Here is a 25,410-nt window from a genome sequence, read left to right as displayed (position 1 = left end):
TAAATAAATAAATAAATAAGGTCGATTATCAGCAGACAGCCAGAACATGTAAAGATGAAGTCAGGAAAGCAAAGGCTCAGAATGAACATAGAGTTGCAAAAGAAATCATGGATAATAAAAAAAGTTTTTTCCAACATATTAACAACAAGAAAAAGGTCAAGGAAACTGTAGGTCCACTAAAGAGAGAAGATGGCAAGGAAATAACAAGCAACAGGGAGAAAGCAGAGCTGCTTAACTTGTACTTTACATCAGTCTTCACACAAAAAGAAAACCATAGCCCAACATACCAAAAACATAACTGAAAAGGACAACTAGAAATAAAAGTCAAAATAAACAAAAAAATGGTAAGAGAGCACCTGTCTGATGTTGAAGAACATAAATCACTGGGACCTGACTACTTACATCCCAGAGTTATGAAAGAGCTGGCAGATGTCATCTCAGAACAACTGTACTATATCTTTCAAAAATCCTGGAGCACCGAGGAAAAGAGCTGAGGTGGTTCCCAACTTCAAAAAAGAGGAAAAAACAGACCCCAGGAAACTACAGACCAATCAGCCTAACATCAATATCTGGGAAGATACTGGAAAAGATAATAAAAAAACATCTGCGAACATCTGGAAACAAACAAAGTTATAACTAGAAGCCAGCATGGGTTTGTTAAAAACAGATCATGCCAAACCAATCTTATTTCATTATTTGATCAAGTAACTAAATTAGTAGACCGGCAAAATGCTGTGAACATAGTATACCTAGACTTCAGCAAGGCATTTAACAAAGTAGACCACAACCTACTTCTTGGAAAGCTAAAAAAAGTGGGATAGATAGCATCACCATCAGATGGATTTTTAACTGGCTGACAAATTACTCAACAAGTCGTCCTCAATGGTACTATGTCTACATGGAGGGAAGTAAGTAGTGGGTACCACAAGGTTCTGTCCTAAGCCCAGTACTCTTCAACTTCTTAACGACTTAGATGAGGGAATAGAAGAGCAACTTATCAAATTTGCAGATGATACTAAGCTGGCAGGAATAGTCAACACCCTAGATTATAGGTCAAGATCCAGATGGATCTTGATAGACTTGAACACTGGGCCCTATCTAACAAAATTAAATTTAATGTAGAGACAAGTAAAGTGTTACACTTAGGCAAGAAAAACCAAAAGTACACATATAGATTGGGTGAAACCAAGCTTAATAACGGTAACTGTGAGAGGGATCTTGGAGTCTTAGTGGACAATCAGTTAAATATGAACTGCATATGGCTGCAGCAGCCAAAAAAGCCAATGCAATCCTAAATTGCATTAACAGAGGGATTCAATCAGGATCATGGGAGTTACTAATACCACTCTATAAAGCCTTAGTAAGATCACACCTAGAATACTGCAACCAATTTTGGTCTCCACACTATAAAAAAGATGTGGAGACTCTAGAAAAAATGCAGAGGAGCAACAAAGATAATTAGGGGACTGGAGGCTAAAACATGAACAGCTATAGGAACTGTGCATGGCTAGTCTAGTGAAGAGAAGGACCAGGGGAAACATTATAGCAGTGTTTCAATATTTGAGGGGCTGTCACAGATAGAAGGGGATCAGCCTATTTTCCAAAGCACCTGAAGGCCAGACAAGGAATAATGGATGGAAACTGGTCAAGGAGAGATTCAATCTAGAGATAAGGAGAAATTTTCTGACAGTGAGAACAATCAACCATGGAACAGTTTGCCTTCAGATGCTGTGGGAGTTTCGTCACTGGAAGTTTTCAAGAAGAGACTAGACTGCCATCTGTCAGAAATGGTGTAGGGTCTCCTGTTTGGCCCAGGGGTTGGACTAGATGATCTACTAGGTTCCTCCAACTCTGTTATTCTGATTCTAATATAAACCGCAGCAAGTCCTATGCAAATTTATTGAATATATGTTCAATTAAATCCAGTAGCATTTACTTATTAAACATGTATAAATTAGGTTTACATGTCCTTTGGAATAATTGTTTTTTATTTGCCTAACTACACAAGGATTTATGCAGTTTTTTCTCAGAAGCTAAAATACTTGATCACATGTTTGGCAACATAATATATATAATACAAAAGCGGACCATAAAGTATTTATTACTAAGGCTGCATTTTCAATACAATCTGACTCCAAGTTCACCAGCCGCATTGGAATTCTAATTTCAAGAACTGAAAGGTCACAAATGGTTAAGAGATAATTTCCTTCTATTAACTGAAAATCAACTAGCCATTTTTGGATTATCTTGAAATTAATTCACAGAAAAAGACAATAATCAGCAAATGTTTAGTTATATCTTTGAACATGTTGATTAGACGAGGAGTCCCCAACCCCCAGCCCACAGCCTGCCAGGAATCAGTCAGCACAAGCAAGCAAAGCCCCATCCATGCACATGCAGAACCATGAAACCACGCCCCCACCTGGTCCGCAGAAAAATTGTTCTCCATGGAACCGGTCCACAGCACCAAAGGTTGGGGGGCACTGAATTAGACTGGGATCTGGGACTGTAATACTGTGAGATTTCTGTTTTCTTCCTTGGCTTTGGAAATCAAACCATCTCCTTTGTATTTATTTAAAGTGCTGCTTTACAAAAGATAACCCATTATATCATAGAGAAGGGGTGTCTTGACGTAAACCAGTTTTCTAATATTGCACTTAAGAGCTGTTACAATTTTATTCTCCTTGATTTTAATCAGACTAAATTATAAATTGTATGCTATTCAGATAGTATGCAGTAATTTATTCTGTAGCAAAAGCATTAGAAACAATATTTTTAAAGTTGATGCATTAATATGATTCAAATGTTTTTCATGTCAGTCTTCTCAACATGCAAAAAAATAGGTAGCAAATTACCTCAGCAGATATGAATTATATTTCAATTATTTATTTTAATACATATACACACATATACATGTTAAATTCAGATGTACTTATCGTGGTTAGTAACTTTTTTGGATCTGAAAGCGAGCCATCCCTGCTTGGTACTTGAATGGTAGACCACCAGGAAATGCTAGAGACATATGTTAGAGAGGGAACAAAATCATCTCTGGGAGAAGAAATAGCAAGACAACTGTGTGGATATATTTAGATTGTGATAAGCAGCTGAGATTTAGCTTAAGCCCTTTACTTTTGTTTACTTCTGGTTAAGTATACACAGGACTATTTTTTTTAACTCTTCACACATTTTTAATAGGGACTTCATATTTCAAAATCATTGGGAGCTAGCCAGAATACAAATTTAATAAATAAAATTCTGTCTAATCATCTCATCTGCCTAGCAAAATGCTGACAGATGCTATTGACTGAAGTGTGCACAAGGGATTTTAGTTCTGTAGATTTACTAGAGTAGCAGGAAACTGAGTTCTAGTCCAGCCTTCAGCACAAAGCCAATTGTGAAATTTTGTACCAGACACTCTGTGAATCATGGGAAGAAGACAAGAGCAAATCACTTCTGAAAATCTTGCCAAGAAACCTTGAGGGACTTGTTCAGCCAGTTGCCAGCATCAGGACTGACTTGAAGGTACAAAGCAAATAAAAACCTATGCTGGTATTGAGTGATTATGTGCCATGAAGACATTGTCAGCTCTTAGTAACCATAATTTTTTCTCCATGATCTGTCCCTAACTTGATCTTTCCAGTCTTCCAATCTTTCATCCATCACCACTGTAACAAAGTCCATCAAGCTTGCTGCTGGTCATCCTCTTCTCCTTGCTTCCATTTTTTTCTAGCACAGAGCCTTGTTCAGAGAGCTGGGTCTTCACATAATGTGTCCATTATGATAATTTGATCCTGGTCATTTGTGCCTCAAGTGAGAACTCTGGGTGGAATACTAATGTTTATGTTAATAATCTATATAGAACAACCTTTTATATTTCCTTAGAAGTCCCATCATATTTGGCAGAAGCTTCTTCCCAAGTAAGAAGACATAAAGCTTTTTGCTGACAGTATTTGACTTTTTAATGTGCAATTTAAAAAAGTTCGCCTTAAAGAGTAAAATATTATACCTTAAGAGCCAGAATAGAACATCCGTCTTGGTAACAGACAACTTGCTGGTACTTTCTAGACAAGAGATTAAATCTTTACTGGTTACGCTATATACATATAATAAAATAGCCGATCATTCCAGTTAATAGCATAATCCACGATACTTTACTACTCCCAGGAAAGCAGGATTCGTAGGTTCCCGTGCAGATGATTTTTAAGGTTGGTAGCACTATTCTTGTGCCTTTGTGCATCAGTAGAATGCTTTTTTTCCGCACCAAGCAATCTGTGTGCACACCCTAGTCGAGGCTTCAGCAACGACATATAGTTCAACTCACACATTGGAGCCTATTATTAAAAACATCCTTCCCTTCCCCCTCCCATCCCTGCCAGAAAAAGCAACACATCTCGAAGCGCGCGCAGCACGGCGACAACGCCTTGCTCTTTTTACGGACAATTCTTTTCCCGGCCTTCAGCCACGGGACTCACGGCGAGTAGCGGGACCGACGTCGTGCTTCGTTATTAGTCAGCGAGCCAGATTGATGGAAAGCTTTCATACGATGCTGATTGGGAGAAATGCCGGGAAGGGAGGAGCCGCAGTCGCCATGGGAGACGGGTGAGGGAGAAGCCGGAAGCAGGAGCTTTAAGTAGAGGGTGGGGCGTATTCAGTTATATTCCCTTCGCGGGAGGCGTTGGGGCTATTTGGATTGGAGGGGGGCGCAGAAGAGAAGGTGTTTGTGGTGCGCGTGTGTGTGTTCTAAGGTAAAGGAAGAGATTATGGGCTGTTTCTTCTCCAAGAGGCGGAAGCAGGCGAAAGAGGCGAAAGCGGGCGCGGAGACCGGAGATCGGAATGGCTCACTGTCCGCGGAGGCCGACAAACAGCCACAGTATAGTTGGGACCAGCGAGCCAAGGTAACCGCTATTTCCTCCTTTGAAAGCGGCGGTCCTGGGGGGAGGGCTGAGCGCACAGGGCTACTTCCTCTTCTTTGCTGGCTGTGTTTGCACAACATATTGGGATAAATGGGGCTTGGCTCGTGGTGTGTCGCGCGAGCCGCGCCAGTTTGACTAGTTCACGGATCAGTGTATCGTGCGAACCCAATCAATTCAGTTAATTCCATTTACTGCGAAATAGTATACTGGAGAAACACGAACAGTTCCTCTCTCGTTCCCAGGAGAACTTTCTAACTTCGGTTTTCCTCAAACGGATATCATTCTAGCTTTGTTGGCAGCAGAACTCTCAAAATATCCGCTGTGGATTATGATGAATGAGAATTCTGGGTGTTGTGCCGGGTTGGGGAACTTGCTTTAGCCCATCTAACACCCCACCGCCACCTTTCCCAATGTTTTTGCTTGCTTGTTTGGGCTTGCCAAATTACTTCTGTAAACGCCAGATGCTGCTTGTGTGGCAAATAGATATTATCTGCAGCTTCTTCGGTATTTGAAAGGTTATTCCTGTCATCCCAAAAGATGTGTGATTAGATACTCTTTACCAGCCTTTAGCCATCCTGGTGAATCTGAAGAAATGTGGTGAGAGCTTCCTTTCTCCTCTCTATGATATGAAATTTTTCAGCCTTCGGAAGCAGTGATTTGGGTTTGGGCAGATAAATGGAATTTAAATTAGATTATTACAATTTATTAGTGCATGGATGTCATAGATCAATATAGCTACAAAGTTATTGATATTATACTTTAAGATATTGAAATACATTTTAAAAAATTCAGGGAGCCTTTGAAGGAAACAGGTGTTAGCTCATATTTTTGAAGTGTACCATAGACAAGTTGATGAAACAATCATAAACTAGTTTAACACTGCCACAACCTTTCTTTTTGACTTCTGTTTTATCAGTTATAATTTAGTCTGTGTTGCACTTGATAAATACCTAAACCTGATAGTGATAGTTCAGAACACATCAATGTATTCTTGTGTACATAATCTAAGATATAATGATCTTCCCTTGTTTTCTATCTAGATATCTCTTGTGTATAAAGAATGAGACTGCAGGTAGTGACACAAGCTTTTAATATTCCCAGAGGAGTTTTTTTTAAATAAGTGAAGCTGTATGGAAACCTCCCTTTCAAGATACATAACACTAACCAAGGAGTTCATTCTCCTTTATTTAAAAATATTTACTGTAGATGGCCACCTTCAACTGTCCTTTACATTTGGTGCCTAAGGAAATTTTGAAATATTATTTGACTCATTTCCTTGAGTTATGAAAATAAGTGAAATATGATGCGATTTCCCCCCTGAAAAATACAGTATTTCCTGATTTTCTAACAAATATCCTTTTAAATTAGCTGCCCCTTATATTCCTATACTATGCATGTTACCGGTAACTTTTAAATGCTTAGTCCTGATTATAGATGTAATATGAATATTTAGATTTATAAATGAATTTTGAATTAAAAACAAATTGCAGAAATTTATTGTATCCTACTTTTAAATAGTTTATAACTTTCAATTTTTATATTTCAAATGGCATTTTGTATCAGCTGGTGCTTTAGAGTGGGTTATGCCAAATAATTGTCCTAATATTAGGAAGAATTGAAATTAAGCTAGATAAGGCTATATAATAAAATATTTTAATGGGGACTATAAATATTAATGGATAATATAACTGATTGTTGATATCCATTTAAGGAGGCTTAGCTTTTTTTCTCTTTAAATGCTGGGGAACATTTTGATATTTGAGGAAGCTAAGCTAAATTGAAATGCTGCTTTAAAAGATGATAGCATGTGGAATTATACTGTTCTGTCATTATTTGCACAATCCTGCCAATTTTAGCAGAACAACTTTGTGTGTTCAGATTAGTTATGACACAGCTTCTCAAATCCATTTGGCTTAATTTTAATTGGCATCCGCTGTTTTCCTGTTTTATAACTTAGATGTGTAATGAAGTGTAAAACTGTATAAATTTTATTTATCTGGCTAAATATTCCATTTTTCAGTATTCTCTGTGAATGGAATATATGATATGATCCCTCAAAATGTGATACTTGAATTATATGAACAGGGGTTCCCAACCGGGGCTGCAAGAAAATATTCCAAGGGATGCGAAAACTTGGCTTTTCAAAATTATAGTGTATATGCATAATTCGTTGCCATTATTTTGAACTTTTGTAAGGGGTGTGAGAATATATGAGAAGCGTTCTAGGGTGCAGGATATAGAAAAGGTTGGGAGCCGTTGGTCTAGAACCTATATAATATGTAACTATGGTTTACTAATTAAATCAAATAACTTTTACATTTTAAGACAAATTGTTATGCTTTTGTGAAAAAATCCATATTTTTAAATGGAAATGTTTAATGCTACCCTTCAATATTATTATAGAAGTGCAATTCTATTACCATCTTGCAAGAAATCCTTGATATATCAGTAAACTTAAACCACTAAAAATGACAAGTGCAAAAGACCAAATCCACACATGAAGGTACAGTTAAGATGATTTATTTCTAAAAACCTATGCACATGAATATTCTCAACTAACAGTCAGCATCTGGTTGGACTTAGTTTGCTTGTGGCTACATAGGGATTCTAAGCTGATCCCCTTTTTTTCACTGTGCTCCAAATTCTGCCATTCCTTCTCCTAAAAGATACTTGATTTTCTTTCTATGCTGAGCTGTGATTTTTTTAATTGAATAGTATTTTACCAATCAATAGCATATTTGAACTATCGTACAGAATACCCTTCTGTATTGATTAATAGTTTGTAAGCTCTTAATAGAAATTCTCTGACTAAAAAAACCTTTCCTTCAGTCTCTTCAACAATGGAATAGAAATGGTGACTTATCTTAAGAGACGAAATAAAATAATGTTGATACTAGATATTTTGCACATTATAGTAAATATTGAATCTATTTTTTTCCAGACTTAAAGTGCCTTTTAAGAATATACTTTGATTATAAAATATTGCTTTTGTTCTAGATTGATCCTAAAGATTACATGTTTTCTGGACTCAAGAATGAAACAGTTGGACGTTTACCTGGGAAAGTTGCAGGGCAACAGTTTGTCATTCAAGACTGTGAGAATTGCAATATTTATATATTTGATCATTCTGCTACAATCACTGTTGATGACTGTACAAACTGCCAAATTTTTCTAGGACCTGTAAAAGGCAGTGTATTTTTGCGTGACTGCAAAGACTGTAAATGTGTTGTGGCATGCCAACAGTTTCGTACTCGCGACTGCAGAAAGATAGAAGTATTTCTGTGCTGTACCACCCAGCCCATTATTGAATCTTCCACAGGTATGAAATTTGGATGTTTCCAATACTATTATCCAGAGTTGGCTTTGCAGTTGAAAGATGCTGGGCTAAGCATCTTTAACAATACATGGAGCAATATCCATGACTTCACACCAGTTTCAGGAGAAAATAATTGGGGTCTTCTAGCTGAGGATGCTTTAGTTCAAGACTATGTATCATTGCCAACTACTGAAGAATTAAAAGCCATGAGGATTTCAACTGATGTCAATAAGAGCATAATTCCAGTAACCCTGGGAGGACGGCAAAAAAAAAGTGAGGAATCTTGCTTAGTAGTGTTCTTTGCTGGAGACTATACAACTGCCAATGCAAGGAAGTTAATTGATGAGGTAAGAAGCAATTTGCTATACTTTATACTTTGGGTTTAAAACTAAAGCTATTTTGCCTTTTTAGAAATTAAAGTACTATGGATCGGTAGCTTTTAAATGGCTTTTAGAAGGCATAACCAAATCCTGACATGATGCAGATTTGAAATGTGTTCCTTTATATGACTGACAACCTATCCCAGGGGTAGGCAACCTTGGCTCTTTTATAACTCGTGGACTTCAACTCCCAGAATTCCTGACCTATGCTTTGAAGTTTGAAAATATAACCTGTAGGATGCAACAGGAGAATAATCCAGAGTAAAATTTGAGGATACACATGAAGGTTGAAGAGGGAGAAGAATCCCACTTCATAATTTGAATCTGCTGGTACAACATTAAAGAGAATCTTGTAAAAAGGTGCTTGTAATATCCTCATAGTAAATGTTTTTCTGTATCTCATTTTTAATTCAGAAAAGATTAGTGCCTCTGCAAAAAATGTCAAACCAAATTCTTTGATCTACGGTTAGGATAGGAATCTTGTTTTACTCTAAGTGTGTTTCCCTAGGACAGAAGTGTAAAAAAAAATAAAGAGTCCAGGAGCCACATGCAAAAACTTTTAGCAACCAGAGTGGGGGGTGCCGTATGTTGGATTTTCACTGCCTAATAAAGAGTCTTAAGGTACAAAATAGATACCTTAAGCCTTTGCAAATGCTTAAATCTCTTTCCCAAAAGAGCTTTGATGCTGCTTGTTACATTACATTATATTTTACACAAAGCTGATATGGACCTTAGACCAGCAGGAGTTGTGCATCCTTGTTTCAAGATGTAGAAGGAATTGGAAATTTTCAGAATTTAGGAGAGCTCCTTTTCGCTTCTGAAATAATAGTAAATTATCAGGAAACAGCTAATGGTAAGAAATTTGCACTTGTAAAAGTCAAGATCTGACTAACAGTTCTTTAGAATCAGAATTAGAAGGAGTCATATAGATCATTGAGTTCATCCTCCTGCTTATAATTCAAATTAAATCATCTGGGCATTTAAATTTGAATTATTAAACATTACCATAAATAAATAATTCTCCATTGGATTTAATCTTTCTCAATGATTGATGGTTCATTTTCTTAACTTAGGTCCCATTCAATCTATTTCTGAATCACATGATGATACAGAGCTCTTTATATGATTCAATGTTATATGTCCCCCCCCCCTCAATTTATTGTGATTTAGAGCAGGGCTTTTCAACCTTTTCACCAATTGTACCACTTTTAGGATAAGGCAATATCCGAGTACCACCAGTCGCCTAGCAAGGTGTCAAAAACTTGATGACCAAAAAAAAGGAAAAAAATGATAAAGTATAGGTAGTCCTCGACTTACAACAATTCGCTTAGTGACTGTTCGAAGTTACAACGGCCTTGCAAAAAAGTGACTTATGACCATTTTCACACTTATGACTGTTGCAGCATTCCCAGAGTCATGTGATTTACATTCGGATGCTTGGCAACTGATTCATACTTTTGACGGTCACAGTGTCCTAGGGTCATGTGATCACCTTTTGCAACTTTTTGACAAGCGAAGTCAATGGCCAGGGGGCGTGGCCAGCTCATCACTCAGATTGCGGGGTGCCTGTGGGGTGTGTGGCGGGGATGTGGGGGGATCCGTGGGTCTCTGGTGGAGGAGGAGGATGGGACAGGCGTGGGCGCCTTCCTTTCCTCCCTCTCTCCCTCCCATTGTCCATTCCTTCCTTGCTTCCCTCCCTCTTTGTCCCTTCCTTCCCTTCCGTTGTCCCTTCCTTCCTTCTTTCCTTCCTTCCCTCCCTCTTTGTCCTTTCCTCCTTCCCTCCCTCCCTTCCATTGTTCCTCCCTCCCTCTCATTGTCCTTCCTTCCTTCCTTCCTTCCTTCCTTGTCCCTTCCTTCCCTTCACCCCTCCGTGCCCAGGAAGGGACAAGGGGAGGGGGACAGGTTGCCAGCGCGGCTGGTGGCTGTGCTGCCGGTGACCATGGCTTGAAAGGCCACTGTAAATTGCTGGACAAGAGCCGCACAGCGTTAAGAGCACAGTGGCGGGAAGATATTTGTAAGGGAGGAAGAAAAACAGGCATCTGCACACGCACAGGCAGGTTCGGCATGTTGCAGTTCGCCTCGTCCAGCCGCTCCACACAGTGAGGAAAATGCACCGCTGCCTGCCGAAACCAGGCTGGGGTCTGGGCGACATAGCGCAGGTAACGTGGACTCTCATGCCGCTTGCAGTGTCCCCTCCCCCGGAGTCCACGGGTGTGTGAAGATGGTGGGGACCATTTGCTGGTCTCCTTCAGGTGATGCCTGTTTTTCTCCCTCCCTCATTACAAATATTTTCCTGCCACTCTGCTCTTAAAGCTGTGCAGCTCTTGTCCAGCAATTTACAGTGGCCTTTCAAGCCATGGCCACCGGAAGCACAGCCACCAGCTGCGCTGACAGCCTGTCCCCTTGCCCTTGTCCCTTCCTGGGCATGGAGGGGGGGAGGGAAGGAAGGGACAAAGAGGGAAGGAAGGAAGGGACAATGAGAGGGAGGGGGGAAGGAAGGACTCTCATGCCGCGACCCTTCCCCAGCTGCGTTTTTTACCTGTTTGTCACTGCCACCCGGCCTGTTTTTTGTTCTCTCTTGCCCCTCCTCCTCCTCATTTTACCTTCGGTGCAGTTCCAGCTGACTCTTCCTCCTTCTCCCAAGGCTGCATCTTTTTTTTCTCTCCCTCTCCCGCCCAAACTGCCTTCTTTTATAGCCTCTCCTATTTCCGCCCCCCTCCTCCTCCTTTCTCTTCTGGGTGTGCCAGAAGTGCTGATCCTGGGGCCTTTGCCTCACCCAAGCAGCCCTGCAGCTCCCAAAGACTCTCTCAAGGCAAGTCCTGCACTGTGCTGCTTTGGCTCGTTCCCTCCCCCGCTACCCTGGGCTGGGCTGGGCCGCGTACCACCTGCCACATGCCAATGTACCACAGATGGTACGTGTACCACCGGTTGAAAAGCCCTGATTTAGAGGATATAGATCGCTTTAAATAATGGGGAAATTACTGTGTGGGAAGAAACATTTGAATAAAAGTAAATATTTTGGTTTTTTTAAGGATTATTTCTATATGTTATGTTACATATTTCATATATATTCCAATTCTTACTGAAATCCAATAGATGACTGGCAAAGGTTTTTGGCTGCTACAGACAAAAGAAGTTTCAATGAAAGCTGATGATGCTCAACGAGTGTTCCAGCAAAGAGCATCTGAATTCATTCCTTTACTTGACAAAGGTAAAATTAAAACTAAAACCTTGAAAAATTAATTTTTTTACTTAAATCTGAATGTAATTCCTAAGGCAGAGGGCAATGGAAATTATACTCTACATAAAAACACCTTGTCACCAAGTGGCACATTTCACTTATTGGTGAAGCTCATACCAATTTTTTTTTATTACAGGTAAGAGGTAAAGATTATTTGTAAAAGCTGTACTATCAGCATTCTTTAAGGGAATACAGGAATATGCTGGTCTCTGCAAAACTGAATTTTGATAAAGTTTCTGGAATTTTTGGACTTGATTTTGATCAGCAGCAATAATACATTTTTAGCTATATAATTTATCAGAGCTATAGCAACTCTGCATCATATGTAATTCAAAATATAAAAGAATAAGCAGGAGCAAATTTTGGTTCCCAATAAGAAGCATGTATTGTTCCAATGTCACGGAACCGTATTTAGTCCTAGATACAGTAGGTGCTGTTGTATCAAAGTAACAATTCCAGTAGCCTTGTATTCTACAAATTTAAAAGAGTAATGAATTCTCCCATGTTATAAGGTTTAGACTTGGCTTTGAAGATACCTTATTTATCCAAAACAAAATTTGGTTCTGAGTTTTAAGAAAATCCCTTGCCAACTCAAAAAAGTAGGTAAGTATAAACTGACAATATCCAGTATGATGTTCACTTTCTGTACCTTGTCAAGCTAGACTAGTCAACTGTAGCTAAAATCATTTTTGGAGACTTCTCCCAACAAATGTGTGCACAGGCATATGTATACATGTGTTTCCAGCTACATACTTGCTAGAAGTTGCATTCCAAGAAAATCCAAGTCAAGAAAATAATGTATCACTATTTATATTTGTCTGTAGAATAAGGTTCATTATGGAATAGATTCATCCAACTATACAATCATATTGTCAAATGGTATATTCTCATATGCAGACACGTTCTCTTTCCAGCATAAAACAGAAAAAAAGCTGCATGGAGATAGAAAGAGAGAGTGGATGGAAACAAAACTGGATAGACATGATATGGAAAAGGATAGCAAAGGGAAAAAAGGTGCCATGTTTCAGCATTACAAGAAAAATTAAATCCACTAGGCAAGCAGCCCCTTCCAAATGGTGGCTGATCTTAAAAGACTGATCTTGATGTCTACAGCCACTTGACCCTCTACCCATTTGCTCAATTTCAGCTATAGCTTATTCTCAGTGACTGTAAAATCAACTTATAGGTAATATTTGAGGGAAGGGAAATATTTTCTACTAGTAAATATACTTTTTATATTTAGTCCCTTTTTTCTATCATAAACATGAGAGATGTACAATGTTTTTAATTTATTCTTATCCTGTTCTATATACAGGATCTTTGAGCAATTTACAGGATATAAAATATTCAATAACAACTATATAATAAAATAGATTATATATGTAAAAGTGACAGGGGAGTTGAAAACATAAGTGGAAACAAAACCCCCACACAGATTTATCCCAACAAATAGAAAAGGTCTTTGTGAAGAGAGATGTCTTCAACAAATGCCTTAATACTGTAAAACAAACGCCTCATAAACTTCCCGGGATGATCATTCTATAGTGGAGGCGTAACCACATAGAAAGCCCATCTGAAAGAATGCAAAATGACATTGTGTGCATTTGGCAGACATAGCAGAACCTCCCCCACAAACTCAGCTTTTGATCAGATGTTACACTAAAGGTGGCCCATCAGGATTCTGGTCCAAACATACATTTTAAGCAAAACCCTGAACTTGGTTCAGATTCTAACTGAAAGGTGGTACAGTTTCTTCAGCAGACGTTACAGGATGATATACCTTACTCAGTAATCTGATTACTGCAATCTACATCACTGCCACTTCTGTTTTTTTTATTGCCTGTAAAAGCTTGGTTGGAATTATTTCCCTGTCTGGAAAAAGCAGCTTTTGTATGCTGGGAAGAAAGGCGCTGAGAACAAAAATTTTTAAAGACTACATTTTATTTTTATTCATTTTGGAATACAGAAAAAAACATTTCTTTGAATTGTATTATTATTTTATATTGGAAGATTATTTCTTTCTCCACTTTTTCCTTTAAAAGATAGAAAAAAGGAGAAAAAAATGGTGTCTGGAAAAGATTTTTTATTTACTGAGGGCATCTAGTGGTGAAAAGTTAATATTGCAACTGGATTATTGTTTGGAGAGAAGGACTTGACCTTCAAACAACTCTGGGAAGAGAAAAGATAAGCTGATGCAGCTGTGGGAATTGAGGGGGTGGACATTGCTCAACTACAGCTTTCACTAAAAAGAAAAAAGAAAGGATTTTCTTCAATTACTTTTAAAATGGAGAAATTTTATTCTCACTTAAACTGCAAACTTATACTGGAAAAGATTTATGAGGCTACTGAAGAAATATGTGCCACAATGAAAGGGACTACTACAGAACTAAGAGCCAACTCTACCCCAAACTCTCAAACTGACTTTCAGACTACATCTGACTATTCTACAAACCAAAACATATTAGAAGAGGAACTAAGGGAGACTAAAGAGGAATTTGCTACAATGAAAGAGATTACCACAGAATTAAGAGCTAGAAACTCTCCTCCAAACCCTGAAATTGACTCTCAGACTACATTTGACTATTCTACAAACCAAAATATATTAAAAGATGACTTCATTGAGAATACAGAGGAACTTATTTTACCTTACAAGCATTTCATTTATATCTTTGAGGATCAGAAAAAGCAAAGATTGAGATTTGAACCTTTTAAGCAGCGAGGCTTCAAGGGTAAGAGAAATAGAGGTCCAATGCAGAGGTCAGGAGGCTTTTTACTGTTTCAAATGATACTACAAGCAACAAAGAGAGACCTATCGGTTGAAAGGGAAGCTCTGTTATGGAAACCTGCTTGGCATAAAAAGAAGCCTAGAATAAGACTGAAAAGAGAAATTTAAAACTATATGTAATGGATTTAAGGCATTTTAGAACTATGGATTGACTTAAGGACTATGTTTTTGAGTTAGAAGTAAGAAAAATGGGTGATTATTAGAACATATATATTAAATAGATTAAGAATGTATTTTTTGGGAATAATAGGTTTATTTGTATGAAAATTATTATGTAATGGAATGAAGAAAACTGAAGAGGTGTTTTAGATTGGGATTGAACTAATAATTAATTGAATGTTATTGTAACAATATGATGTGTTTCTTTGATAATATGGATGTTATTACCTATGATATTTAATTGGATGAAATTAGAATCTTGTGTAATGGACTTAAATGATTTAAGGTTGATATTACTCTGTCAGCTTAAAGAAATAGATTGATTGATGGATTAGATATGCATAGGATAGATCAATATTTTATTTTAATTAGGAAATATTAGTGGAAGAAGAAATAAATAAGACATGATAAAATTAAGGAATTAGAATATATCTGGAAGGGATACCTGAATTGATAATGTGTTTATTTAAAGTTAATTTTGATTTTGGTATTGTAATTTCATAAAGCTCTAAAACAGGTTTAGGATTAATAGAAATTTAAGTTAGAAATGGACTATTTTAAATATATTAAGCTATTTGAGGGAAATAGAGAGGAAATATTTGATGTATTGATTGAGTTATCTATATATGTTTTGTCTTTGGATTTTTTGATTACCCCAGCACCACGGTGTGTCTCGAGCACTTTGTCTTAAGAATTAAAAAACCAATAAAATTTGTTTCAAAAAAAGAGAAAGAAATACAGCCATTTAGTATTGTTTATGCAAGTAGGAGTCAAATATAGTTAATACAGTATCTTCAATTTACACAATTCAAAAAGGTACCATAGTTGACAATATCAAAAATTAATGGGAGATGCATCAGAAAAATACAGAGTTGTACCTGGTATCTTTTCCCAATATTCCAGAGCAGATTTGGGAGAGGTCTGCAATGTAGAAAGGATTGTTTTGTACAGTTTCTAATGCTCTTAGGCATATAGAGATGAATACAACTTAACGTCAAAATATTAATTCTTAATTATTCCTTTTCTAGGTCCTGTTGTCGCTTTAGAGTTGAATGGAGATGGTTCTTTAGCAGCCTGTCAAGACATTGTTGTTAATGTCTTTAGTGGAGCTAAGGTGAGTAGTGGTGCAGATTCTCCCTGAAAGTGTTTTCTGGAAATGATAGCATGTTTTTCCAGGGTACTACTTTCTCCACAGAATTTTATTTTTTAAAATTGAAATTAATTCTGTCCTTTCTCTTAGAAAATTAGTTTTCCTAACTATATTGTCAAAGATATATCCATTCTGCTTCTATAAGGTCAGATCTGTTTTCCTAACTATATTGTCAATATTGTCATTGCCTAGTGACTGGGGCGATGAAAAATGTTGTTTTAAATTTTTACAGTATTAATATGTTTTGTATTTTTATATTTTTTAATGAATTTAGAATTTAGATATAAATACTTTTAATAAATATATGGTGATTCTTCTAGCAATATTCAATTAACTTTGGGCCCATAATTACTGGGCCAATGTTAATTGAATAATTACTATGTATAATTAGATCTTGAGGTGAATTATCTATTAGAAGATACCAAGTCTGTATCATTTAAGGGGTCAGATAATATAATTTCAAAAATATTTTGAAAATGAGAATATATTTCTATATGTTTGTGTCATTTAATTTGCAGTTTTAGATTAGCATTCTAATCTAAACCAGTTGACTGGCTTATTTAAAGAAACAAATTAAAAGTCTGGAGTAAAACACTTGTGTTCTAAATCATAATTGTTCTTTATTTTTTATCCTAAAATACAGGTTTTTGTATCTGAAGACAAGTTATCTGCTTCAAGAGAAATAGACAGTTTCTATAATTTTGCCGATATGCAGATGGGAATGTGAAAGAAACAAAAAGCACCTTACTGAAAAATGTCTACCTTGATAATTGAGTTGAACATTAGGTTTGTACAGCACTCTGAATTAAGTGAAATGTTTTACCTTTTTTGCCTTTTCCTTATAATACTCTAATCCCTCTTAACAGTAATGTGATTCTTTCTTTTTTGCATATTATATTTTAATATTATAAGATTTTCAGCTATAATGGTACACTAGATGGAAGTATAGATGTTAGAAAGCTGGTGCATATTGAAGATTTTTTTTATGTATATATCTTTGAGCATAAACTCAATTTTGACAACGGTATGCTTTATAACATTGAACAATCATTATTATTAGTAGGTCCTGAAATTTCCAAAAACTTCACATGAAATCAATATCATTCAAAAGATTTTAATTCTGGCTGGTTTGTCTCATTAGTGTAAAAATAGCAACAATGAGCAAAAACAGTTATTTTAAATTTTGCTGTCAGTCCAACAGTGACTTTCAATGTTTGATTAATCTTGAAGGACATAACAGTCCAAGAAATGGCATTTGTGGAAACCAAGGTTTTGCTATGGCTTCTGACGAGAATCTCCAAATAGGGGATTTCATTGCTCTTGTTGCTGAATTTCTGTGAGAGTCCTGGTTCAGATTTTTGTTTATATATATTCCAAATATATTTGATTTGTAAATGCAGATCTTAGAGAAATGAATGTGACCTGTAGGTCTGATTCCCATTTTACTTAATATTCAATATTAGAGGTTGCAAATCTGCTTTTAGTTTAGAGAATGTATGATTCATTTCTGTTTATGTGTAATCTATAAATCTCAATTTTCAATCTTACTAGTTTGATTTTACATGTTAAGCCAGGATTTTTTAAATGTAATTGCCTAAATCCTTACACACAAAAGAAGTTTATTTCTCCAGCAAGCTCTGTTTTGGTTTTCAAATTCTGTGCTGTTAAATTATGAATCTTCCTATCTTACTTCGCATCCTATCGAAGTCTTTTTCTGATCCACAGAGATGCAAGAACAGCATCTCTTCCCAGGCTGAACTTTTATCTTATTTTCTCAAATAATTTCTTCCTTTTTTACAAGCCGAGCAAGTTCCTCTCCAAATAACAGCGGAGCAGTGTGGAGGTCATAACTGCTTTTGACTGCAAGAAACTCAGAATAACATTAAGCAAATTGTGAATCTCAGAAGATATGTAAGGCAGAACACAGGTCACAGAGGAACTCTAATATCAACTTCCATTTATTAACAAATAAAAAGAAACCCAAATGTAGGCATATCTCACAAACCTGTTCCGCCCCAAACCCATACACATAATTAAATAACATGATCCTTTCAACTCATAGGCCACTACAACATTTCCTCAAAAATTTACTATGTTTAATAATAAATAATGGTTAAAATGAAGCATCTACTCAAATCCATTCTCAGGATTTGAGATATATTACTGTACCACTGAAGTGGTTTAGATGGTAAAATACAGATTATGAGAATTAAAGAATAATAATACAATCAGTTTATCAGTTGTTCAGAGTATAGCAAAATGGCTTTTAGCCATGTGGTAGCTGCCCTGGAGCTTCCTTTAAAGTAAACAGAGTAAATGTTGCAGCTTAAGGATTATACTGCAAATTTACTGGTGTCTAAAAGTTTGATATTTTACACAACTGCAAAATTATTATTTTTTGTATAGTTAATGTTTTATATGTAAATACTGGTTTCTTTCCTATATTAGCACTTTATGTTGGATAAAGACTGTGTATAGAATTTTTAACTGTACATTTTAACAGAAAACATTGTAAGAGGAAAAAAGAAAATTTCTGCATTAGCAATTTAATCAATGGAAGCATAACAGACATTTACTTGTTTTTATATTATCAAAATGGAAGGATTCATGACTTAATTTCTGAATTGTTATGTATTTGATATTGTTTATTAATTGAATTTATTGGTACTATATTATAGAATTTAAGTAAAAATTATATGGTATGTTACAGCTTTTATATACAACTTGTCTAGCATTTGTGAAATGTGTTTTATAATAAATACTTAAATGAAAGCTTCCCTTTATTTACAATGTAAAATGGTATATTGCATTATTTATTTTTTAAAAAAAGACCCTGGTCAGTATTGCACATATAATAAATTCTTAAATCTTTAAGCTTATATAGGCTCAGTTTATGACTACAACGAAGTCCAGAATTTCAGTTTTAAGTCATTGCAGTTGTAAATCAAGGAACCATATGACTGGGGTCAATTTTATGATTGTTTTTACAATGATGGTAAAGTTAGTAATCATGGTTGTTACTGTAAGTGCACCACATGAGCTATTAAGTGAATCCAGCATATCAAGGGGCATTTTGTTGCTATTTTTTTGCTAAAAAATAGCAAAAGTAGCAAATTATAGTCATGTGATTGTGAGATACTGCATCTGGTCATAAATGAGTTGGTTGCCAACTGTTCAAAATGTGACACATGATGGGGGGAAGGTGTTATAACTTCAAAGATGGCTCATAAGTAGCCTGGTTGTTAAACAAATTTTATTATAATTTTATTGTCTTTAAGATTTTGTTGGATCTGATGCTGATAATCACACTGTACAAAAATCTAATGGGAAGATGAATAGGTGGCAGAGGTTTAAAGCTTCTTAGAAACTGGGAAAATGGCTACAGGTAGTCCTTGACTTACAACCACAATTGAGGCCAAAGCTTCCATTGCTAAGCAAGACAGTAAAGTGAGTTTTGCACCATTTTACAACCTTTCTTGTCACTGTGAATCACTGCAGTTAAGTTAGTAACACGTTTGTTAAGTGAATCTGACTTCCCCGTTGACTTTGCTTGTCAGGTCACAAATGGTGAGCACATAATCCTGGGACATTATGACCATTATAAATACATGCCAATTGGCAAGCGTGGACATGGAGATTCTGCAAAGGTCTAAGTATGAAACATGGCCATAAGCCACTTTTTTAGTGCTGTTGTAACTTTGAACAGTCACTACATGAATTTAAGTCAAGGCCTATCTGTACTTCAATAATCTAATCATAAAGTCCTCAGACCATAGGAACCAGCAAAGAATTCTAGCCTGTGATTTAATTTTCCCAATCTAAACATGAAAAAACAATAAATTTACTAGGTAGGCAACAAGGTTTTTAAGCTCAGGTCACTGTTTATTTTGAATATCTCTGTTCAATCAGGGAAAAGCAACAGAGTGGCACTACAGCATTAGTTAATAAAATAACAATGTGAACATAGTATACAGAATCCTTTAATGATTTTGTCTCAGCTTGGTACAAAACTAATGAGTTTTATGCAGGGGAGAGAATAAAACCTTTTATTGTGGATCTGGATGTGCTGAGTATTCTAAACTTCAAACAAAACAAAACATATTGTTATGTTTTACATGTGTCTAACTGGAGACCAAATTACATTTTTAATAGATTGGTTAGATTTATGAAGATAAGTCACACTTATCATCCTATAAGTAATTCACTACCAGCAAATATGATTGGAAGATTACTGTCACATGTATGTCCTGTTTGAGGATATATTACTGGTTCCTAGATTAGTGTAGCCAAAGCTGTTGCAGGTAGACTTTTGCTTTGATCCAGCAGTTTCCTTTTGGTATTTAAACTTTCATTCACATTTAGTTTAAAAAAATGTTTGATCACAGAGCAATCTTAAACATGGTATATTTGCTCTAAATAGCACTGTGTTATGATGAATAGAGCTGTGTTTATCAGGAACACTAGTTGTATGCTATAGGCTACAAATACTATTATATGAAGGTATAAAAATTACCATATGGGGAAGTACTTAAAACAGCTTCAGCTATTCCTTATCAATCATCACTCAGGATAGCTGAGAATCATGAGAATTTTGCTAGCTTAAAAATGGTTTTTCCATATTAAGTCCTACAACTTTTGTATATTGAATACAAAAACAATATTGCAATAAGCTTCAAAATGTCTTTGAGAATGTGTCTTCAAGTTAGTCTTTCTCCTGGTAAAGTATTCTTGATGTTTTTGAAAGTGGTTGGCCAATGTCTTCTGGCTTCATGTATCTAGCCAAAGCAGCACATACTGGATAAAATATTTTCTGCATCGCTTAAAAAGTCTTCCATCACTGACAGAGTTTCATTTCATTTCAGAGTTCTATAGTGTTACTCCAGTTTAATTGCCCACACCTCAAACAGGATTAATGTTATTACAGTTTCCAAATTAGGTTGATAAGTTTGTTGTAGTTTTATAATTCAGCTACTGTATGATTTGCGTGTGCATAAATTAGGTGACTTCATATATAGGAGTCTCCTTTTCTACAAATAATAATTGAACATGAATCAGCAGCTTTTCCATGTAGCAATTTTGGGTCAAAATGGGGATTATGAAATTGGCACCATGCTGCAAGCTGTTCTAGCATGTCACACAGGTTATGGGACAAAATTGGGATGTAATAGTGCTTCCCTAAATGTGCTAAGCTTTTTGTTAACAGAAAAAGTGCAAGTATTGATAATCATAGACTGTTTAATGTATTTCTTATCAGTATTAGGATAATGCATCCCAGCTACAGTATTAAATGGTTTGTTTACTCAATCATATAGACCATGGGTGTCAAACTCATGTCACGTGACGCGACATATTGCGACTTTTTGCATTGCCGACAATGGGGTGGGCGCAGCTTTGGTATGAAACTGGCCTGCGGGCCGGCAGTTTGACACCCGTGATATAGACTATGAATTAGTTGATATAAGATATATTTTCACACAAACGTCATTAAATATATGCTAGATCTGAACTGGTAATGGAGTTAAAATTATGTGGGCTTATAACTGAAAGCATCTGAACATTTTTATATAAAAAATGATACCATGTACATCTTGTAATTGTAGAAATATGATTGTCATAGGGAAAATTGTATTGTTTTTGTGCTGAAATAACACTTCCTCCCCTTATTTTCATTGCAGATGACCTAGGGTAGTTGACACATGTAAATTTTTGCTCTATCCCAACTTATCCTGATCCTTATCAGCAAAACATAAATGCAATTATTCAGCTTAGCTGCTTCCATGTGTACCCAACACATTAAGTAGTTTGTTTTGCAGTATATTAGTTGTAACACGTACATGGGTATGATAAAATTTACCTAGTGGAACAAAGCACTTTATTTTCAACCTACACAGTGAAGGAAGGAACGTGCTAAGAAAAAAAAATGCTACCTAAACAGAGTGTACTGAAGACAGTGGTCATATACCGATTTTTCCAATAATTTGTTTAAAAAAATAATGGAGTTTAATAACAAAGATTAACCAAGCTTTGGAAAGTTGCAGCAGATAATGGACCTCCGAAAGATTTCTTTGCGCTGCTGGGGATCGCTAAGAAATCCGGGGGCAGATGAGCGGGTTTGGTTTTTTTTTTTGCCATGCAGGTGCCAGGCAGCTCGACCGCGAGACAAGAGCTGAACCGCCGCCGCTGCCGGCAGGGTGGGAGAGAAGGGAAGGGGAAGAGGCGGAGCCTGAGAGGCGGCGGTGGTGGCGGCGGTAGCAGTAGTGTCAATAATACAATAGGGCTCTTGTACCGCAGCCTGGCCTGCCAAGAGGGAGAGTACAAGGGCAAGGGCCCGCTTCCCCCAGAGCACGAGAGGAAAGAGGGGAAGCAGGCGGCATGTTGCAGGGCCCTAGTCAGGACAGGCAGGCCCGGGGGCAGCGCCGCTGCGACTGAAGAACGGGGGCACCGATGAGCAACGCGAGATAGCAGTAGCCTGAGCAAGAACCGAGCTCCAGGCCTGGTGGAGCGCAAACCGTGGTCACCGCCATCTCCAGAGCCACAAGGTGAGCGCCGCGGAAAAGAGGGGCCCTCGGCGAGGGCAGGGCTGGGGGTGGCAAAAGTCCGCCGGAAACAGCTTCAGGCGCCCGGAGAGACGGGACGAGAGGCAGCTCCCGGCACTCGCCGGCTCGGCCGGTATGTGGGACCGCGATTAAGAGGCCAAGTCGGTTCTAGGCCGAACTCGGGGTGGCGCTTTACCCACATCGCCGATCCCGCCGCTGCGCCGAGTCGCGCCGCGAACCCCCTCCCACGCACAGGCGGCGCTTGGCGCCAAGGCCTGGCCGCTGGAGTCACGCTGGCGGGGCGGGAAGGGGCCGAGCCTCCATGAGGTGAGCGGGGAAGGGGAGGAGCCGCCGTGCTAAGCGCCGCCTCAGGGATCGGTGCCCGTGTTTGTGAGGGAACACGTGTTTGGGCGGGTGGTCGTTTGCTGTTCCCGGCCCGAAGGGGGGGAGGGATAAGTTTTCTCATCTTGCTTCATCGCCCCCTCCTCGGCGGGGCGGGGGGGGGGCGGTGTTACAGCGGCGTCTCATGTCTTCAATTTATTTGAGTTTCTGAATCGGTATGCCCAAAAGCGAGGTAGAACATCCTCCTTTTAGTTACTTTTTTTTTGCAGTGCTTTATTTCCTGCCATTAGGTCTAACTCTGGTTTGGGCGATTTACACATCTGTCATGGTTTACTAAGTTGATAACGTTCATCTAGATTCCTGAATGTGTGCAATAAATGAGTTAAATCGATTCGTTAGATTGTGGTTCTGTTGGGCAATCTCTTCCGTAGCCTACATGACTTTGTAGCACCCACTTCACGGTTGCTTTTTTGAGGTTTGTAATAAGCATTTTCGGCTTTTCTGAATCTGCTACGGCCCAGGAGCATGGGATTTCCATTCCGATAGTAGTTTGAATCAAGAGAGTTGAAATCCGCTGTTATTGTATACAGTTGTTCAGTCGTTTCCAACTTTTTGTGAGCTTATGGACATAATTTCATTACTATTCAGTAACTCTTGTCTTGAGTTAAAACAAGCCAGCATGTTTTCAGTTACAGTATCTTCTTTCACAAAAGAAGAAAAACAATCCTTATTTTCGAAAAGGAAAAAAATAAAATGTAAACATTAATTTAAGCTTTAAATATTTAAATGCAAATATTATGTGTTGGGTAAAGATACATTTCAGAACTGCCTAGATCACAAGATACTGATTAAAAAGAAACATTCAAAAGAAAATACAGTACTCTGAGTAGATCACAAGAAGTATTGGTCTGCTAAAAATAAAAAGTTCTCAGTATATTACAAATCATAAGGCAACTTCAAATAAAAAAATGAAATAAAAAAAATTATGAATGCCTGTGAAGTAAGAATCAAAGCAATTCCATAACTCTGGTACAGAAAAATGACAAATACATGAGACAATGAGACTGAAGTACCACAGAGAAAAAGTTCATTAAAGTTCTAATATAAATTTTTGGATATTTGTGTTATCTTCTACGTCTATAAAATAGAAGTATTCTAAAACAGGCACTCAACCTTTTGGGTACCAGGGACTGGTTCGGTGGAGAGAGGTTTTTCTGCGGACTGGAGGAGGTGTGGTTTCGTGTGCTAACTGCATCCTGGGGATGGGGCTTCACTTGTTTGTGCAGCCCAGTTTCTAGCATGCCACAGACCAGGGTTGGGGATCCATGTTCAAAAAGAGTGGCTCTGCTTTGTTCATTTGGACTTCACCACTACTTGGAAAGTTCTCGCCATTTATCAATAACTACTTGGAGTAATGAAGTTCCATCTCTTCCCTGTCTTGGTACATGCTTCAGTGGAGTTGCTCTCAAATTTTGCTCCTTGTTTTAAAAAAACCAAATCTCTTCTGTTCTAGCAGAAGAAGGAACTGAAGTATATCACTTTCTAATTCACCAGCATAATCTCTGCTTCAGAATACATTATAGAACATCTGACATTAGGGCTGATCTTCCTTGTAGGGATGTGAATTGATAGTCTGGATGAGGACAGACTATGACTTGTGCTACAGTCATAGCACAAATCTTTTAAAAAAAAATAATAATAGTAATAATTTTTTAAAAGTTGATATTCTGTCAGTAAAATATGCACTTTACCATGCAAAACCACTTTACTGTTACAGACAAAAATGCTCTTGTTGTTGTTAGTTGCGAAGTCGTATCCGACCCATTGCGACCCCCATGGACAACGTTCCTCGAGGCCTTCCTGTTCTCTACCATCTTCTGGAGTCCATTTAAGCTCACACCTACTGCTTCAGTGACTCCATCCAGCCACCTCATTCTCTGTTGTCTCCTTCTATTGCCCTCAATCTTTCCCAGCATTAGGCTCTTCTCCAATGAATCCTTCCTTCTCATTAGATGGCCAAAGTACTTGAGTTTCAACTTCAGGATCTGGCCTTGTAAAGAGCAGTCAGGGTTGATCTCCTCTAGGACTGACCGGTTTGATCGCCTTGCAGTCCAGAGGACTCGCAGGAGTCTTCTCCAGCACCATAGTTGGAAGGCCTCAATTCTTTTGCGCTCAGCCTTTCTTATGGTCCAACTTTTACAGCCATACATTGCAACTGGGAAAACCATGGCCTTGACTATACGTACTTTTGTTGGCAGGGTGATGTCTCTGCTTTTTAGTATGCTGTCTAGATTTGCCATAGCTTTCCTCCCCAAGAGCAAGCGTCTTTTAATTTCTTGGCTGCAGTCCCCATCTGTGGTGATCTTGGATAAAAGATAAAATCTGTCACTACCTCCATTTCTTCCCTATCTATTTGCCAGAAATTGAGAGGGCCGGATGCCATGATCTTGGTTTTCTTAATATTGAGTTTCAAGCCAACTTTTGCACTCTCCTTCTTCACCCGCATCAAGAGGCTCTTTAGTTCCTCTTCACTTTCTGCCATTAGAGTGGTATCATCTGCATATCTTAGGTTGTTGATATTTCTCCCG

The 25,410-nt window shown here is 37.6% G+C and overlaps 2 protein-coding genes across 2 annotated transcripts in view; both read left to right on the top strand.

The window, feature by feature from the left end:
* The first annotated feature begins 4,593 nt into the window (after positions 1-4,593).
* RP2 (RP2 activator of ARL3 GTPase) lies at positions 4,594-18,741 on the top strand. Its single transcript, XM_015812283.1, has 5 exons — positions 4,594-4,895; positions 7,911-8,576; positions 11,706-11,820; positions 15,823-15,908; positions 16,588-18,741. The coding sequence occupies exons 1-5, from the start codon at positions 4,761-4,763 to the stop codon at positions 16,669-16,671; spliced, it is 1,086 nt and encodes a 361-aa protein (XP_015667769.1). The 5' UTR covers positions 4,594-4,760; the 3' UTR covers positions 16,672-18,741.
* A 3,433-nt stretch (positions 18,742-22,174) lies between these two features.
* Positions 22,175-25,410, top strand: part of JADE3 (jade family PHD finger 3) — a 54,421-nt gene continuing 51,185 nt past the window's right edge. The window contains exon 1 of the mRNA XM_015812269.1: positions 22,175-22,483. The gene's annotated coding sequence lies outside the window, so the exon portion shown is untranslated. The remainder of the gene's footprint in view (positions 22,484-25,410) is intronic.

The sequence above is a fragment of the Protobothrops mucrosquamatus genome, unplaced genomic scaffold, assembly GCF_001527695.2.
Source record: "Protobothrops mucrosquamatus isolate PMUCROS unplaced genomic scaffold, P.Mucros_1.0 scaffold77, whole genome shotgun sequence".
Taxonomy (NCBI): Eukaryota; Metazoa; Chordata; class Lepidosauria; order Squamata; family Viperidae; genus Protobothrops; species Protobothrops mucrosquamatus.
This window is presented reverse-complemented; position numbering and strand designations above follow the sequence as displayed.